The following is a 20,275-nucleotide window of genomic DNA, read 5'->3' as shown; positions in this document are numbered from 1 at the left end:
TTTACATGAAATAAACAAAGAAAAAATGTTGAACCCATCTAAATATTTGATCTCCATTTTTGATGAATCTTCATATTTAAGATCTTGAATCGCAAAGCAATTTTTCGTTATTATATCTATCCATCGGTCTCTATGTGTGTAAACCGCTTATCAAAACGTATAAACATGTGTATTAAAACATGTGTCTGTATGTGTATATGCTTATTAAAACATTTATTACTTAATCAAACTGAATAAACTTAACATTGCATTTCGTGTACAAAATATTTACGAACATATTAAAAGACAGAAGGTTTTCTCAAGAGAGAGCTAAGATTAATATTTGTTTATAACTTGAAAAAGAATCACATTTACACAAAAGAGAGTTAATATTATGACTAGAGAAAACCATATTTACTGAAGAGAGAATTAAAATTGATATTTGTTTATCATTTCAGAGAGAATCAAATTAATATTTGTTTTTAGCTTCAGAGATAATCAAAAACTAGTGAATTATCTCATAGTTCTGCAATGCAGATCTTCCACTCATTTTATCGAGATATTGCAGTCGTGAATGACTCAGAAGCAATACCCCAGGAATATTATAAATGAAAAATAATTGCAATTTTCTGTTTTATTTCCACTTTTTAATATTTTTCATACAAAGGAGAATGTGGATTAATAATGAATAAATTTTAGTAATAAAATCTAAATTTTTATACCTCAGTTTCAGCAGTAAATATAAATGACAGCTAGGATATAGTGTTAGGACTCAATTGTCATATTTAGCACCAAAATTTAAAATAAACAAGCAAAAATTTTGTCTGCTGATTATAATCTCTTACCTTTCCTCATTTTTCTGAAAACAATGAAATTTCTAATATTGATAAGATAAATGATTAAGATTAAAATAATACGTTTATATTAGTGCACCTGAAAATAGAAAATAATTTTTTTTTCGAGACTCTGGTGGACAAAACAAAACCCATAAAAGCGTGATGGTTGGAGTGAAAAGTTTGGATCTCCATATTTTTAGTAAAATTGTTTTTTACATTTAAGCATACTGATAAAAGTGGAATTAAAATTATTTTTATTTTTATTAAAGGTTATTTTTATTATTTAAAGGTTTACTTTTATTGGAGGTTAAAAATTTCATAATACATTTATCATATTTATCAGATACCTTCATTTTTTCAAATATTCATTCCTAACTGGCGCCTCTCTTATAAAATTAAAATTAATCGATGGATTGACATTAAGTTTTGAAGATATTAAAATAGTGCACTGTTCATCGTCTAAGACATATATACACTTGTATAAAATTTCAAAAACCTAGCCCTTCAAAAAGTAAATGAAAAATCGATCACAATATTTCATTTTTACAATATAAAGATGTTCCCAAAAAAGAATATAAATAATTGTAAAGAAAGGTAATAGAAGATAAAGAAAAAAGGTTGTGATGTCTCACCGTAAAAGGCTTGGGAATACTTCAGAGCAACAGATCATAATAAGGTTTTATTGATTAATATAGTTATAGTTGATAATTTTCTTAATAATTAAATCAACTTTATACATTTAACTTGAATGAAAGATTTTTCAATAAATGTCTCTCTGATGTGTGCTATTATTTTTTATTGTTTTATTCCAGTTTAATTCTGATAAGTTAAACTAATAATATGATATTTGATATCCTAAGTGAGTCAATCTAACCTATTTGACGTAATACAGAATGTCAAATAGGTCATGACTCATATGCAATATAATTCAAATACCATAACACACTTCGTTAATACCTTAAACACACACAAAGCTTACAGAGCTACTGAACTTTATAATATTCGAAAAATTAATTATTGAGTAACCAACTAAAGGAAATAATTTCGATCAGGAGGGGGAGGTGCATTGATACTTACTTATGGTCTCGTATTCACTTGATGAATACAAGACCATATGGTGGCACACTTTGATGCAGAATGCATACTTCACTTTGAAAAAATAATATTTTTTTCAATTACAGGTTTTTCATTTCATAAATATTATATTAAATAACTACACTAAAATTTTATTCTTTTTCAATGTTAACCAAGCCAATTCACTAATGATGCAGGCCACTTGACGGTTTCCTGAAATGAAAATTAATCTAAAATAATCGTGTCCCCTCTACCAATTTTTTTAGTATAATTGGTAATTGCTGAAGAATATCGTACGTGAAGCATGATTCCTCAGAGGATCATTATATCGAAATTTAATCGTTATTCGCAGCAAAAAATTACAGTTTATTTATTTATTTATTTTTTTCTTGATGAAGATACAAGACAAAAAAAAAGAGCAAAAACATTAACGAAACTGAAGATTTTCTTTTGAATGACTGCTCACCATCCAAAATAAATTTTTGAACAAGTAAAAATATTTCGCTTACTGTCAATATAGAAGAATTCCTACTATCCAAATCGGTTTGGATTTTTAAAAAAATGAAAAATTTCAAAGCTCGGAATATCAGCAGTAGCACGTTCAGTGACCTCATGGCGTACTTTCCCAACAGATAGTTCTTAGCAAATAAAATAGGGTACATAGGTATTGTATTATTCAGATACAATTTTAATATATTTATATGCACACACTGACCCTGCATGCATAATTTAATTTACAGTTTCCTCTTTACTTAAAACTTGCGTTATTTTCAATTCATTTTACTTTTAGATAATGTGTGTTAAATATAATTTCAAGAATTTTTTTTATGTATGATATCTTTTTTATTTAATTGATAAAAGATATAAAAAGTTTTAGCTCAAACTAAGTGCAGGTATGCTGGTCGCATAAACGAGAGATCTTCCTGGAGATACAGGATCGAACTCTCAACTCTGCGGTATGATTCGTTCACAAGGCCACCGTACCTTTGGCGATCTAAAAACGGCTAAGCTTAAGCGTATATTGCAATGTTTTTATTTACTAAGATATATAATTATAACTTGAATAGAGATAGCTATCAAAAACTTTTAATACAAATGTTGTTCATAGCAATGATGCAACTATTCACTTAATTTGAATAATTTTTCTAGTTTCAATAGATAAGGAGTAATAAGGAAACGGAAATTTCAACCCCGCCATTTCCCCTCCTTTTAAATTGGATCCATCTACGAACTCGCCCGAGTTTTTCACCCTCCACTATCACTCGCTGTATCAAATCCAATCAACCACTACAACTGCTAGATTTCCTTAAAGAAATCAACCTAGAATGGAAAGAAAAAAAATAATAATAATACATCTACATTCTTACATTATGTCTGAATATGACTGAATGTTTCAATCCAGATTGTTTCAATAATTCTAAAATAGTGTAGATTTCTATTCTGAAAACATATACATTCATAACAGAAGTTATGATTCGAACTCGAAAATGAGCAATGATTTTGCAGCGGCTTAGTAGCAAAGCTTAGTTTCCAAAATTATGGATTTGCGAAATTATTACTTAAAAGAACCGTATGAACCGTATAAATAAATATTAAGTTTAAATTGCAAAAAAGAGAATAAAATGAAATAACAAAGGAAGGAAATGATGACTTCGGCCTAAAGACTTTATCGAGAGTTATCTTCAAACAGGGATTCAAACATTCGATTTTTTCTATGAGGAATCTGCATTTTCGTCCAAGTATTGACCCCTTGTGACCCGAAAACCCCAAGAAATTGAGGTTGTTTGAAGACAAGAATTAGTATACACAAAGTAATGGCATTAAAATCAGACATTAAAAAAATATTAATTTAATAAAAAAATTATTTCAAAATTCAAATCCAAGCAAAACCACAGCAAAATACTGTAAGACAAGAGATAGGCATCAAACTATAAAACTAATAAACATCAATAAGATTGAAATCAAATATAAAAGCAAAGAAAAACATACCAGTTGAATGTAAATATCCTCCAATAGAATTTGCGCGAAATACAATGTATCTTCCTTTCAACAATTTTTGACTCAGGAAATATTTACTTTATAAGTCGAAGGTATTTTATTTCTTTGAGACTTTAAATGAATTTTGAATAATCTTCCGCAACGGTTGAGCTTTCTTCCATGGTGAACTTTAGTATCAATTCTTTTAAGCTGTGTATTTCTTAAAAGAATGGTTTTAGAAAATACTAAGGCAAAGATTCTACAATTTAATCAATATTTTTCATAACTTATTATGGATTGTAAATAATTATAATTTTTATAGTTCTTATCGTTTGCTACATAATTCGAAGACCGTATTAAAACCTCTTCTTGAATAAAACATAATTTTCTATTATCTTTTTATCTGTCTAAGGAGTTGAATTCTAAAAACTCAAAAATAAAAAAAATTTAAAAACTTGTGGCTAAAATTTCACTGAAAATAAAGTTGAAAGTAAGAAAAACTTTCTGCCTTGGTAAAGTTGAACGGAAAGGATATGCAATTAAAATTTTTCTCCCAAGATTTTCATTGCTTATTTAAAATCAAACTTTCGTCTAAACTGTCTCTTATGTATCACGAGATTAAATATATTCTTATAATTTAGTAATTTAACTTGTTCTTATGAACAAGTTACATTGCATATAAGTTTCGACAGCTAGCATTTCTGAAGAAAGTCAATTTAGTCAATGTTTGAAGCACAACTCGAATTTAAGTTAACATAAAACAAGATATAGTAAGCGGGAGATTGCAGGTAGACCAAAGTCAAGCCATAAACCAAATCCAGTATCACAAAATACGAGGTGAAATGGTCAAAAACAGTTCCATTTTACCAAATGAAAGATAATGTTTTTAATCCATGGTTCATTGCTTTATAAAGTATAAAGTATATAAAGTATATAATCGAGAGATCTTGATTTTTAAAAAATACTAAAATTTGCAATTAATATTCCCTTTTAATCACAGATACTTTATTAATAACAAAACATCGAAAAAAAGGAAAGCTTAAAATAACAAAATCATAACACATACAAACACTTTTGGTAATTAATATACAAGAATTTGTACTTAACAATAAAATTATAAAAATGTTCCAAATCATAATGCCCCACAATAACAAAAAAGTAGCCAATATTTTTATCATAAGCAATAAAAATCATTCAAAAGGATTGCAAAAAAAGAAGAAGAAATGAAAAAAATTGTCAAATATTTAATCCCTATCTTCCAAATGATTTCGCTATTCCAAAAGGAGAGCAGTAAATTTGCTTTCCAATTAATATAACGCGACAAATGCTTATGAGCTACCAACTGAAGAAATATTTAAAGAATAAAAATTACCGGTAAATTTAAACGCTAAATCTAGATAATTTTTTTAAACATTTCGCCAAGTAAAGGTAATTTTCTTTTCTTTAATATTTTTCCTTCAAAATGACATTTTAAAGAAAAATAGTAAAAGAAGAATTTTTAAGAAACACTAACGAAAATGTCACTCCACTATGCAAAATCAGTATTTATGCGAAGAAATTTTAATTCTTTTCTCCCAATGTTTCCTTATTCCTTGTTTCTTTTTTCTAGTAATACTTATCTATTTTGAAAATACTTATCTATTTTTGGAAAGAAAGAAATATGAAAGAAAAATACATTTTCTACCAGATTTACTAGTTACCAGAAAAAACTATCTCAGCATCATTTCAAATAGAAATTTGGCCTTGATTTTATCTTCGTAATCTATTCGGCTTCTTCTTTAGACAGATATCAGACATCTTATTCAGAGAAGAATTATTTTGCAATTGCGCAACACATAACGCGAGCAGTTTCATAGGTGTGTGATACTTCCTATCAGGCACAACGAAAAATTGAGCCTCATGTAGATAATTTATCAGAACTTAAGAAAAAAGATAAAATTTTGTTATAAAAATAAAAACGCTTGTGTTATTACCTTAGCCGTTCCTTCAGTGAGCTATATCTGTACTTTCTCATCAAAATGTCGAAGCCTATTGTGGGATACTGGGATATTCGTGGACTGGCTGAACCTATTAGATATCTTCTTCACTTCAAGAATGTAGACTTTGAAGATAAAAGGTATCCACCAGGTGATCGTTCAACTTGGGAAAAAGTCAAATTCTCTCTAAACTTGGATTTCCCTAACCTGCCCTACTACATCGATGGTAATATAAGATTGACTCAAAGCAACACCATCCTGAGGTACCTAGCTGGGAAATATGGACTTGATGGGAACACTGAAGAGGAGAAACTTCGAGTTTCTTTGGCCGAACAGCAGATAACTGATTTCCGTGACAGCTTCATCAATGTTATCTACAATGAAAACTTTGAAAAGCTAAAACCAGAATTCCTCCCTAAAGTTCCAGCACAACTGAAATTAGTTGAGAATTTCCTTGGAAACAGAAAGTACTTAGCAGGCGACACACTTACCTATGTTGATTTCATGGCTTATGATACCCTCGACTTCTATCTATATCTCATTCCTAATGTTCTTGCCGACTTCCCAGCTTTGAAAGATTATCACCTAAGGATTCGAAACTTACCAGAACTTCAAGGCTATCTCAAGTCATCAACCTATACGCGGTGGCCCATTTTCTCACCAGTGGCTCAGTTTGGAGGCAAAGGACCAGAACCTAAGCAAGAATGAAAAGACAATATTTGAATTATGAATGCGGTAAAAAAAATTTTGAACTGCTGATTTATTTTAACATATTTATAATTTCTCAAAAAGTTAAAAATATTAAAACATAGAAGTTTTTTTATTATGACTGCAGCATTTTAATATTATTATTTGACAGTATGTGAAATTATAAATTCTGTATCAAAATGAAAAATCTGTACCACTTTAAGAACAATGTGTAATAGTTTCATAATAAAATACCATTTCGTTTCTTTTTTATTTCTCAGTCTTCAGTCAAGAAGTAAATTTTAAAATTTCTTTTTAAGCATTCGTTTTTAATTGATACTAAGATAAATTTGTTTTGGTAAATGCTGAACTTAAAATTATATGAAGGGATGTTTTGAGAAAATAGACTGAGTATCAGGTAAGCAACAGTTTTTATGAGCATTGCAGGGATTATTTGACTTTAATATCATAGATGAAGAATTTTTAATATCGATTCTGTTAATAGGCGTAATTACTACTTGCATTTGGTTTCATACTAAAAAGTAGCAAATGTTATACATTAATACAGTAAAATTACCTTTTGAACTAAATACATATTTTTATATAATATAAATATATAGCCTTCAAAAATTAATTTCATCAGTTTATTTTTTTTTTTCATTGTAAAATATAAAAATATTTTTTCAATTACTTATTGGTGCTAATTGATGATTGTGATCAAATGAAATAGGGCATAGCTACTAGTGTACAGTCCAGCATATTTACATAAAATCTAACACATTGATTCAATATTTCGCTGATGAGAAATATTTACAATTTATAGTTTATTTAATCACATTGTTATTTTTACTCGTTTTCTTAACAAAAAATTATTTTAGTGCCTTTTCTCTGAAAGATGTCAATTATTTAAAAATATTAAAATGAAATTAGACTGCTATTGTTAAACGGCTTAATTGAATGTAGAATTACATAAAAAATAATAAGGCATGTAAAAGAAGTCATTAAATTAAGAACAGCGAAATCATAAGTCAAATTAATTAGTTCGTAAAACCAATCACTAATTTGAGGAACCGATTTACCTATTGTTAACTATCAGCAAATATTTTAAATTGTCTTTATTTGTTTAAAATAAATCAAACATTAATTACCAATTAAAAATATTTAATGTTCTGATAAATTTCGATTAATACCTAAAAAATTCTTGTAAAAACATCGTTGCAAGAAATATTACGAATAATAAAAATATCAATATCTGCTATTTATTACTTTAAAATAGTTTATAAAACTATAGGAGAAAAGATTTTATAGAATTATCTCACTCTAATTATCTCACTTTCGTTTGCAGCTACTGACGCTTTAACTCTCATTAGACAATGGAACATTTAAAATAAATTTTGAGACGTTTTCTTTATATTAGAATTTTTATATTCTCATTTTCCCTTGTGTGTGCGTGCGTGTGAGCGCGCGCGTGTGTGTGTGAAACATTTTTCAGTAAAGGAGAAAGACGATTTCTTTATTGTCTTACATGACTATTAAGGAAAGAGTTCAATTTTCAGCATATATCAAGATTTCATTCCTAATTTGTAATAAATCAGATAAAGAACTTCACTTCGTCTAGACAGCAATGTTTGATAAAGCCTGTTTTATTGCACAATCAATATTCAGTATCAAATACATAAACTCAAGCATATTATGCAGAAATTTTTGTAATATTGAATAAATTGAGATTTAATTGTCCAATGTGAACATAGACAATTAACACAATGGGAAGATCTTATATTCTCTAAAAAAATTGTACTTTTAAGAGTCTAATCACTGTCTTGGTAATGCTAATTTTATAACCATTGTTTTATTTCCTGTTGGAAATAATTATACTAATTTAATATTCTGCTGAAAATATTTATGAAAACTCTGACGTTATCTTGAAATGGCAGTTTTTAAAGTTTTTATTAAAATTCGCTCTTTTTTCTCTAAAATAAAGATGATGTCTGATTCCAGTATAGAATATGAGTAAATAAAAAAATATTTATTATTTCAGAAATTCGAATAAATATAATAGTCATTTAAACGTTTTGTTTATAGAGTTATATTTGCATGAAAACAAAGTAATTTAGTCCAGAAACCTGGTTTCTAAAAATTAGGACTAAGATTGATTTACGTAGAACATTTACTGATAATCTTCTAATTTACGTGTAAAGAATGTACTCGATATATTAATTGGGTCAAAATTATAAAATATTTTCAATATTTTCAAAAATTATTTATAAATATATTTTTTAAGGTAATATTCTACAGCTGAAAATAAGCACGCGTGTAAATTTTATATAAACGCAGAAAACGTATAAAATCACTTTAATATGGAGAGAGGCTTCGTTTGCAACAGGATTTCTTAGCTCTTTAAAGGTTCATATTTTTCCAATAAGAGTATGTTAAAATATTTGGAGACTGAGACTGATTTTAGAAAAGAAATTCATTTAACTTATGAAATAAAATTAATCTTATTCATAAATTATTCTAATTAATTAAGTATTATTTATAAATTAAGATATTTCTTTATAATTTGAGATAAGAAATCGAGATATCTAAGTTTCTATTTCGTCATAAAATTTGCGGAGAATATACGCCAATACATTTTATTGTTGGATGTTCTAACAATACTATCTGAAAATAACAATAATTAATTAATCGATAATTAATGCGATTACTCAGACTACAATATGTGATCTAAATGTTATTAATATGTTTTATTATTCCTGTGGTTAGTCGGAGGTTGTAAAAAAACTTTCTATGGATATCTAAAAGAATAATGAATATTGTGGATTTAGACAGGGTTAAACTAAAGTCACATTCGCCAGAATGGAAAAAGAGAAAAATATTGTTTTTTCGGTAATTTTTTGCCATTATCTTTTTCCATCATTTTTTTTAACATTCGAAATCAAAATTTAGCTTTAGAAAAAATCTTAATAAGAAAAAATTTCGTTTAAGTTCATTAAAAAATGTTTTTTATTCCCATTTACAAATTATTAATTGATGCATCAGTTCCTAATCTGTTTCTGTAGTTTGAATAGAATTTTTCTGGCGATAATGGTGCCATGATTTTTTCCCCCATCGAGGTGAAAAAGTTTAAGAATTTCTGACTCATAAAATGTTCATCAAAAAACAAAACTTTATTCAAGAACTATGCCTAAAACTCAAGTCTAGTAGACAAAGAATAACTTCTACGAAATAATCGTCATAATTCCAGAGAAATGAAAGTCTTTGTGCTGTACTCAAAACCTGTTACATTTAAAAAATACACAAGTTATGTATTAATTCCACCAAAATTATCAAGATTTATGGATGTTGCCAGTACACTTTTTGACGCTTTTAAGGAATATGTCAGAAATATTTTCTTTTAAAGCGTTTTTATTTTTTCAACAATTATTTGTTCAGATATTAAGGTGTCACTGATATTGCAAATTTCCTTTCCATTAAAAAATTGCATTAAAAAAAAGGAATAAAAAAGATTATACTAAAGGAAGTTTTGTTTGAAGGAAAATGTTCTTTCTTATTTTGTGATTAAAGAATTCTGCACAAATCATCGTATCATTATTAATAATAATTAATTATAAAGAAGAACCATGTTAAATGAAACAGAAGTAAATTATCATTAAGTAACAGAATTCTGGGAAAATCTGTTCAAAAAAGAATTCCCAAAACGTATTTAAAATCGAAGCGAGCATTGACGAATATTTCGAAATATCTATTGTTTAAAAATGAAACCTACCAACTCAAAAAATGCTACAAAAATCAATTAAATAATTTTCAACTGTCAATATTGTTGGGTGCTCATTGTCAATATTGCTTTATTGCTCATATCATTGTAATAATAACAATAATATGAACTTTTAGAAGAAAAATTTTTTTCCTTATCTTAGACAAGTAGCTAAATTTAGAGATCAATGCAGAATTTTGTACAAGAAGCATTTATCTGCTGAAAAGTTGGAAGATATTTCAACATTTTATTTATTTCAACATAAATTTAATTGAATTTATGTTATGTTTAATTGAAATTATGAAAAAATTGAAGATATTTCAACATTTAATTTAGAGAAATAACAAAGGATATGTTTATTATCATAAAGCTGAAAAGGAAAATTTGAGAAAACTAACAATCTAATGAAATTTTTAATAAAGGATTTAGTGTTTTATTCTCTTTATAAACATTGGAAAACAATAAAAAGGCGATTTATTAAGAAAAATTATATTATTGGAATAATATTATATTGTCAACTGTTAAGGAAAAGTTATATCTCTTCACCTATATACCTGTCAAGTAATAGAATTCCATTCTGATCATCCGTGCATCTAAATCTATTATTAAATTGCTAGAAAAATGGAAAAAGTAACTGGTATCAATATCTTTAATTCTCATTTCTCTAAATCACTAGATGTATCATACATGAGTGTTTGAGAGTTTGGGCAAGAGAAAAATCCAGGAACATTCATAGATCCAAAACTAGTAATGAAATCCGGAAAAATATGTAAGTGAAATGGCAAAAACTATATATATATATATACAATCATCTTGAAAATTAAGATATGGAAGGAGAGTTAAAAACAAATTTAATCCAATTTCATATAAAACCCTAGTTTATATTGAGTCGAAATTATTCATAAATGTGCGAACAGCATTTGTACATTCTAGAGCTCTAGAGATATAATATTGAGATCGTAACGAAATTACAACAAATCGACCGAAATACGTTTCTTTCACGGGGATAAAACAGCAGATAGATTTCCCAAGCCATGAAATTCCCTAAATTTTTTTTCCAACATTGCTAAAATTACCTTTCACTGCTCTCGATTCGAACACAGATTTTATATATATTTCGGAAAGAAAAGAACCATAATTCCAAAGAATAAAAATAAAGACGGTGCTTCGAATAAAAAGTGCGTTTTGTTTGGAGCTCTGGAAAAAAATGGATGAAGAGCGTTATAAAACTTCGTTACGCTCCCTACACGATCTGGGATAAATCATGCTGTAGTAAAATATGCATTTTATACATTACTAAACCGAATTAACGTACTCGAAATTTACGAGGGCGTGTAAAGCGAGGAATGGAGGCTTGCTTGGTGGAAGGGGGGATCTTCAATCGCTCTCCAGAGATCGGCTTGTGATCCATTTGTTTTGATTGAAGCGACAAAGCGATGATCCCTGTGGGGTTTGGCGCTAAAGCATTCGAGTGGAGGACGACTAAGTCCGACAATATTTTAGAGGTTTTCCGCCAGCTGAGCCTAGTCGTAAAAAGAGACACAAGAGGGAGAATGACAAAAATCGGCAATAAAAATATTTCGAGGCCATCTATTTCACCCGGGAAATTGGTTTTCAACGAAATCATGAATAATAGTAAAGTTTTTTCTGCATATGGAATACTCGGCAGAAAAATTTCAGAATACAATTCGTGTCTTGGTCTGGTAACTCTTCACTACCGAGTTAGGTGTTTCTCGCACTTTATTTATTTGAGCATGCAAACTTGTATGCAAATTATTGATTTTTATTACACTTTTTTTTATTATTTTATATTATAAAAATAAAATGAAAGTTGTACTGTTAAAGCAATGAAATATTTGTTTAAGAAAATAACAATAAAAAACTTGGAAACGAACAAACAGTGGATTTTGGAATATGATTCATATTTAACTCTATTTGCTATTCAATGCTGCACTATTCCTCGGAGAGGAGATGGTTTTCGCAGTTTATTTATTGAAGCATTTTTTTTCCTGTTTCTCTCTCTCATTTCTTTTCTCATAGAATTAAATATGAAAGTTAAACTGTAAATTCAAAGAATTCTTTTTTCAGAAAAATAACAAAAGAAAACTAATACGCTATAAATTTTGGAATCGAGTTTGGATTTTTAACTATTCATTGCAAGCATAGTTTTTCTTAGGAAATATTTTTCGAGAATTATTTATAAAAACATTCTAAGAATTGATTAAATTTTTGATTTTCATTTCCATTTTCTTCCTTTAATTAAAAAAATGAAATCGTATCATGAGTTAAATGTATTATTTTTCCAGAAAATAAGATAAAAAAATTAATACACAGTGAATTCCAGGATGCAGTCCGTTTTCAAAACTTTTAAATATTCGTTCGCCAGCATGGTTTCCCAATACATTATTTGCATATTCAAAATGAAAAGCAATTTATTGTTTGCAACTGTGTGTGTATGTGTGCGTGTGTGTGTGTGTTTGTGTGTGTGTGTGTGTGTGTGTGTGTGTGTGTGTGTGTGTGTGTGTGTGTGTGTGTGTGTGTGTGTGTGTGTGTGTGTGTGTGTGTGTGTGTGTGTGTGTGTGTGTGTGTGTGTGTGTGTGTGTGTGTGTGTGTTTTCATTCTTAAAATTAGAAATTAACGTTATACTAGAAAAACAAGGTATTTTTCTAGTGAATAGTAATAAAAGATTTGAGAGAATTTCAGTGCTGATATCGTATCATACTAGTGGCATTTTATTATTTGAAGGACTTTGATTTGAATCTCCAATTTCTTCGGTACATGTCATTTTATTTACATTTATTTTTATCTGTTATTGCTATTCCTTGCATATATATCTATTCAGTTTGTGACATTACATTATTTGAAATGTTTTGGTTTAAATCTACAATTCCGTTATTTTGTGCCATTTGCATATTTCATTTATTTTGTTTCATTGTTTGTTCACTTTGTTGTGTTCATTTTATTTTTCATTTTTATTTTTTCCTTCCAGTATGTGTAAAATCATCTTTATGGACTGCTATGTTGTAGGAAGCCAATGGAAGAATTTCTTTCAGTATGCAAAAAAAAATTCTTCATGTCTTCACTTAATGATAAAATTGAGATTATAGAAATATTATTCATATTTCTTCTGATATAAAGGTCTGAGGTTTTTAATAACTAAGAGCATTTGAATAATTATTAACTGTCTTTCTTCACTATTTTGGAAAAATTACCCTACGAACTTATTAATTTCAAAATTTTTTCCCATTCTGTACAATGATTTTAATGAAAAAAATTAGAATAAAATTCTTTGAAAATAAATTTTTTTCTTTTTACATAAAGTATAATGATTTATTCAGAAAAGTGAAAACCGTAAGATCGAGTTACAACCACTTCCATGACAGGGCGTACTTCCTATAGAAGGACTTGTAATGAAGTTGGCTAGAGTTCAGCCTTAGTACTCACCCTTCAAGCTATCGCGATGGTGAACATTTTGATTACTCCGGTTACGTAGGCAGTGCGTGGGTAACTCCAGCTTGGTTTCTCTACAAAACACACAATCTTAATACCATTGCACTTTCCGAACCTAGAATTGTGAAGATTTCTAATTGATAAGAATGGTCAAGAAGGTGGTTAGAACATGATAAGTCATACCAGTTTAAGAAAACAATGCTAAAAATATCTACAGTGGAAAAAAATGTTATATGGTGGCATAAGCCCTATGCAAATATGTAAGGGACCTAAGGTCGAATACTAGCTATAAAACAAAAGATACAAGCATCAATGCGTAGTTAAAAATCGCTTTAATTTACGTTTTTTTTTTATTGGTGGACTACAATACTCTCCCCAAAAATTAAGACCATAGCTGAAGACAAAAAGAGATTTCAAAGGAAAGATGGAGAGTGACAAAAATCAAATACAATTTACATTTAGCAAAAAGATTAAGAGTAAAAATGTTAAAGTTTTAAAATTTCCAATGTTAAATTTTTCTGTGAATTTTTTATTAATTGCAAGAGAAATATTTTCTTGGAAAAATATTTGAGAAAAAACAATATTATTTGAAAGAGGGAGAGAGAGAGTGTGTGTGTGAAATTCTTAAATATCTATATAAATGGCAAATAAGGAATGCTTAAAAGTCGTTCATAGAAATTGAGATAAATAGGACAAAGTATTATAAAGAGTTTCATAATGCTTTCCAAATTTTACAAACATTGCACATGCAACTTCCACTAGAGTAATCAGAATGTTCTGTATAAGTCCATTTTTCACATAATAAGCATTAAACCAACTCTTCTCTTCTGGTGTCATCAAGAAAATTTCTCATTCAAATTACTTCATAGAATTTTTTGAGGTTTTTTTATTTCAAGAATGCGTAGTGTAACAGATTTAACTTTAACATTGCATGAGCCTTTAAAATTCTCGTCTTATTTGTCATCAAAGAGGGCAAATTCTAGCATTTCACTCTCAAATAAGCCAGAAAGATACAGATTAAGTATTTTGATTAATTATAACTTTATGAATCTTTCAAAATGGAATCTGGAATATTAACTTTATTACATTTTCGTATATAAAAAGAAATTGTTTATTTTACTCAACTACTCATTACAGCTCTTAGTTCTTTAGAAAAAAAGTTAAAATAAATTTCATATAAACAATTTTTGAAAACCCAGGTTTTCTAATCTGTAGAATTATTATATTTCTATTACTTACTACTTTTGATTATGAGATCTATTATCTCTGAAACTCACTACCAAGTAGGGCCACAGGTACAGAACTAAAATTTAATTTAATTAAAAATTTACTGTCTTTTAAGTTCTTAAAATATTAAAAGTATGCAAGCTTACTCTAACACATCAGAAAGTGAGAGAAGAATTCATTATAAATTTTCATCTTTAATAACATGAAACGAATTTAATAAAGTCTTTTAAAAAAGAAGTAGCCTTTTTTTAGAAATATCTTTAAAAATTCAGTGCTGAAAACAAACAGAGGTCCAGTAACCAATTCCTCAAAGTTATTTAATCATATGAGAAAAAAATTTTCACGATCACTTAAACATTTCATAGAGCGATTAATTACAGTAAATGTGTTTATATAACAAGAAACTGCCAGATCGTGAATTAATCGAATTGGAAGGTAAAATAGTTTTATCATTATACTACTAGGTAATTTCTAAATAACAATAAAATTATTAATTATTCTTCATTTAAAATGTTTCGAAATGCCTGAAACATCAAAACATTGCATGCGTTTAATATTTTCAGACTAAGTTGCTTATAACAATAAAATTTCTCATAGTAAGCATTTTGATTGTAACGATTTATCATTTTTGCATTAAATTCAGATTGCAAGAAGAATTGATAATCATTTCAACATGCTCTTGCTGAAACTGGTGAATTTCTTTAACCTATTTCAGGATAAGATATCGCATTTTAAGGTATTTGAATTGTGATTGGAAAAAGGATAGAATTTCGAGTTGGTTCCAGTGAAGTATTTCATGATAGTAAAAAAAGATACTAAAAGCTAAAATATCAGTGAAATCTTTATACATTTTTATTACTCATCCTATCATTCCAAATCAATTCCATCATCAGCATCATTCCAAAGAACTACAAAATTTAAGATTCCATCATTAGGCATTTTTCTTTGGATAATAAATTTATAGAAAATATTTCTAAAACTACATTTCTCTGCATTTTTTTTTTTTAATTTTTAGTTTTAAGCTTAATTCTACTCACACAAAAGCTTTGCATTCTCCTATGCGCAAATAAATCAAAATAAAAACCCGCCAATATATCATTTCGCTAGCAAATCTTTCTTCTGCAGTCTGGTATTTTCATTTTCACCCTTCTGGTTCAAAATAGGTCAAAATCAGATACAGAGGATTTTATAAATATTACTGCTATTTCTTATTTTTATTTTAGACACGTATAAGAATTTATTTATTTATTATTGTCCATAAACGAATTGTTGGAACTGACAAATAATTAAATAATTCTATAAAAGAATTGCGAGAGAATATCCATTCTCAAGGCACCTTATATATTCTTAAGAGTCATAATTTATTAAATAAATAATAAAAAAAACATTATTTGATTTGTTTAGTTAGCTTCATATCTTATAGCTATTCAAAGGCCAGTGTTACCGGGAATAGACATCACCATTTTGAACAGTGACAAATAATTAAAACAATATGCAACCCATCATCCGCATTTTTACATCCTACCAGCAAAAACAGAAATTAATATAAATAAGATGAAACATTGGTTATTATATGTTTTTATACTAATTATCGAGTTTATTTCATTCGCTTAACGTACTTTACGTTATTTCCATTTTTATGGTTTATTTTAAATTCATGTATTGCTTTTTTTCCTTTCATTCCTTCAGATTGAATCTAATAAATAGTTAGACATTCCTTTCTTTTTTTTTTCCTTTTTTTTATTCATTTTAAATATTAAACTTGGATTTTTAAACCCCAAGTAAATTTTGCTTTTCAAATTTAATTTTTTATGCTGTTTAAAATGCTATTGTCTGCGAATCAGTAACACTTTACTATTAAACCGCCACATTTATTAAGCAGTAATATTGAATGTTTTTCTGCAACTGCGAGAAAAAAAAATTATCCAAAATTGACGTAATTTTTACGAACTGCGAGATTTTTTTTTTTTTTTTTTTTTTTTCCCCTTCAGAGAAAAATCAAACTCTAATTCGCTCTTTAACTACATAAAATTACCACTAGATAGCAGCACTAAAACAGGAAAGCCAGTACATGCAATAGTGATATAAATTAAAATTTGATACATCCAAATAAAGAGTCAAATAATTTCCTACATTTTTAAAAAAATTCCTGAATCAAGGAAATAAACAATTTATAATAAACAACTTACTGAAGTTTGAAAGTCATGAATATTAAAACTAATCACAGAGCATCAAAAATAATGTTTGCATATTTATTGATTAGTGTGTATTAATCAGAAGTAGTGACAGAAATTTTTCGATAGGGGAGGGCATGACATCTCCGACTAGAGGAGGAATTATTTATCTATTTTAGCTTCAAAATAAAACTCAATAATTCATTTCATATTACTTTTAAAGATAATTCAATATTTAATAGTCAATGTTATTATAATAAATAATTATTTGCAGTAATTATCCATTATATGCTACCGATGTAATAAAAATTGTACGAACAAGCGACTAGAAATAAAATAAAGAATCGGCAATATAATCTTAATCTTATAACAACACTTATACAACAGTTTTAGAATTTTGTATAAGGAAGAGCTTAACCCTTAACTGGGACGTGCGGTCTGTGAGACCGCTAGCGATGGATTTTCTGTCACTCCTATTCTATTTTTAGCTCAATTGAATGGATTGACCCTGTGGCTTCCTGTTTTGTGAGCTTCATTACACGTGCACTTTTTCAACCGATTTCAGCAGATGCTTTTTAAAATAATTCAGTTATTTCTTCGAGCACGGTCTTTAAGACCGCATCTCTGTGTTAGTGTCCCAGTGATAAACAAGGCGTAGCAGATGGAGCTAAAACTTGGCCCCGAAATATCATCTAGTTGACTGATCCTATTATGAAGCAGTACTCCAGACACTTTTATATGAAGCAGAAAGTGATTTTAGTGATAAGGATAATTGTGCAGAAGAGTTTTTCGATGAAAGTTCGCAATCAACTGATTTTGATATGTATGTTCAAACATAATTAATTTTTCTAGTGATAATGTATTTTGAAAAATTTATAAAATTTATTAATATACCAAGAGATATATATACATAATTTATAGGTTGATTTTTATACTAGTTCTTAACCTGTATGTTTAAAATGCCCTAAAAAACCGTGCTATGAAAGTCACACTAGCCGATAAAAAAAGGGCCAATTTTACCCACTGTCATTTTTTTAATTTTTCATATAATTGTTGAATTTACATTATTTTGTCTTCTATATACCTTCATGTACTGTAAAAATAAATATGATTTAAAAAGTAAAAAGTAATATGCTTTTTCAAGAATATTATTTATTGCAACATGGGATTTGAGAAGAAAATGTATGTTCCAACGCATTTACTTTTTTCAATGATAATATATTTTGAAAAACTTCTAAAACATATCTATATATCAAGAAAAATATCTGAAAAATATATTGGCAGTTTTTCATACTAATACATTCATTAGAAAATTTAATTTAAGTGTAAATGAAATGCGGTCTCGTAGACAGCACCTCGCCAGTTAAGCCCTAATATTTCACCTTCCCAGTTAAGGGTTAATTATTTTTTAAATTTATTTACTAATATTCGGCAAACTAAGAGTTTCGAAATACTCTTAAATATTCGAGAACTAGGGAGCCATTTATTTTAACCACTGTTACGGATGAGTCTCGTACATCTTTTTCGCACCAAGATTTCTAACAATGGGTTTTATGACGCTATCATAAATCCCTTTTATAACATGAGTTTCTGTAATGTGTCTCCTTATTCAAATTATAATTTTTCCTACAAAACAGTAGACCTCGCCTATTTTAAGAGACTTTCATAAAAATATGATAATATGTATAATAAATATAATAATAACAACGATTTGCTCTGGTGAGAACAACAATATAACAAAAATATTTGAAGGAAACTAATCATATCGAAAAAGTGAATGGTTTTTGTTTAGTATGAATTCTAAAAAAAAAACAAATCCCTAAATTATTTCATTAAATCTATTGTCCTTCGTTTGCTCAACAAATCTACATAGCTGAAATACTACAAAGCATCCAAAATTATTTGCAGATTTATAAGTTATAAAAAATGCAAATTAGAAATGAAATGAGTGGCAGAAAATGAATAAAAGATTTCAATTTGAGATTTAAGTTATTAGTAGCCAACACTGGATATTGGAAACTGCAAATGTTTCAATATCAGCGGTTAATGCTCCATAGTAAGGCCAGTTATGGGACGTGCGATGAGAAAAAATAAACAGAATATTCTCTGCTTGACTTTCTCGTATGATAGCACATTAAGACATATTTTGTGTTTCATAATGCAGTGAAAAATAAATAAATAAATAAAACGGGTATGTGTTTTGAAAGTCCGTCCTTTTCATTGATTTGGACCAAAATTGAATCCATATTTACAATATAGATATAATTATAGAACCATATATTAAATTTAATCCTTCTAACACTTTGGATTTTTAATTTTATCGTGTCTACATGCATACATCAAGACCAGGTTATTAAATTTGAAAAATAGGCAGTATTTTTACGGCATTTGGAGCTTTCATTTAATTATAAAGGCATGTAATCGAAATTTTTCAAATTAAAAACAAATATTATTTCAATTTATTTTCAAACATTATTATAATAATATTCCTAATAAATTACTATTATTATATTATGTTATTTTATAATTTTACAAAAATTATAATGCTTTATAGCTTTAAAAAATGTCCTATTCTATCATTAAATATTATCCCCATTATTATTTAAATTGCGTTAAGAAAAATATTATCAGTTTCTTTCCTATTATTTTGTCTAAACTTATTTTTAAATTTCGGTTATCTTTTTATAAATGCAATAGTTGCAATTAAGCGTTTTGCCATTTCAGTTTGTCAAAATTTGCCACTTAAAATTACTTATATAAAAAGTGAACTAAAATCCATTAAAAAGTATTTTATTTTGAAAACTTGAAGGGGCGGGGAGGGGGAATGGTTTCCGAGAATTACATTGCCAATTCTATTATAGAAGGCTTAATCCGCTTCTTGTATTACGGCTTATTATTTTTTGATAGAAGAAGAATTGTTCATCAAAGATTTATTCCTTATTGATGCGAAAGTACATTTAAATATAGTAAAAAATTTTGTTTTAATTATCGTTATCTTAAAAAAAAAAAAAAAAAAAAAAAGGGAACGTCATTATACCATTATTTCTTCAGGCTCGTGTACTTACCGTGTCCTCGGTAGTATAGTGGTAAGTATCCCCGCCTGTCACGCGGGAGACCGGGGTTCGATTCCCCGCCGGGGAG

At 28.0% G+C, this 20,275-nt stretch overlaps 1 protein-coding gene and 1 non-coding gene across 2 annotated transcripts; both read left to right on the top strand.

Moving 5' to 3' along the window:
* Positions 1 to 5,718: 5,718 nt before the first annotated feature.
* LOC129959516 (glutathione S-transferase Mu 1-like) lies at positions 5,719 to 6,798 on the top strand. Its single transcript, XM_056072383.1, has one exon. It carries the CDS (start codon positions 5,885 to 5,887, stop codon positions 6,548 to 6,550), a length of 666 nt encoding a protein of 221 aa, XP_055928358.1. The 5' UTR covers positions 5,719 to 5,884; the 3' UTR covers positions 6,551 to 6,798.
* Positions 6,799 to 20,203: 13,405 nt separating this feature from the next.
* On the top strand, positions 20,204 to 20,275 carry Trnad-guc (transfer RNA aspartic acid (anticodon GUC)). The gene has a single exon. It is a non-coding gene; the product is annotated as a tRNA-Asp (tRNA).

Source organism: Argiope bruennichi, chromosome X1 (assembly GCF_947563725.1).
Source record: "Argiope bruennichi chromosome X1, qqArgBrue1.1, whole genome shotgun sequence".
Lineage (NCBI taxonomy): Eukaryota > Metazoa > Arthropoda > Arachnida > Araneae > Araneidae > Argiope > Argiope bruennichi.
The sequence above is the reverse complement of the archived record's forward strand: the minus strand, read 5'-3'. Positions and strand labels throughout refer to the sequence as shown.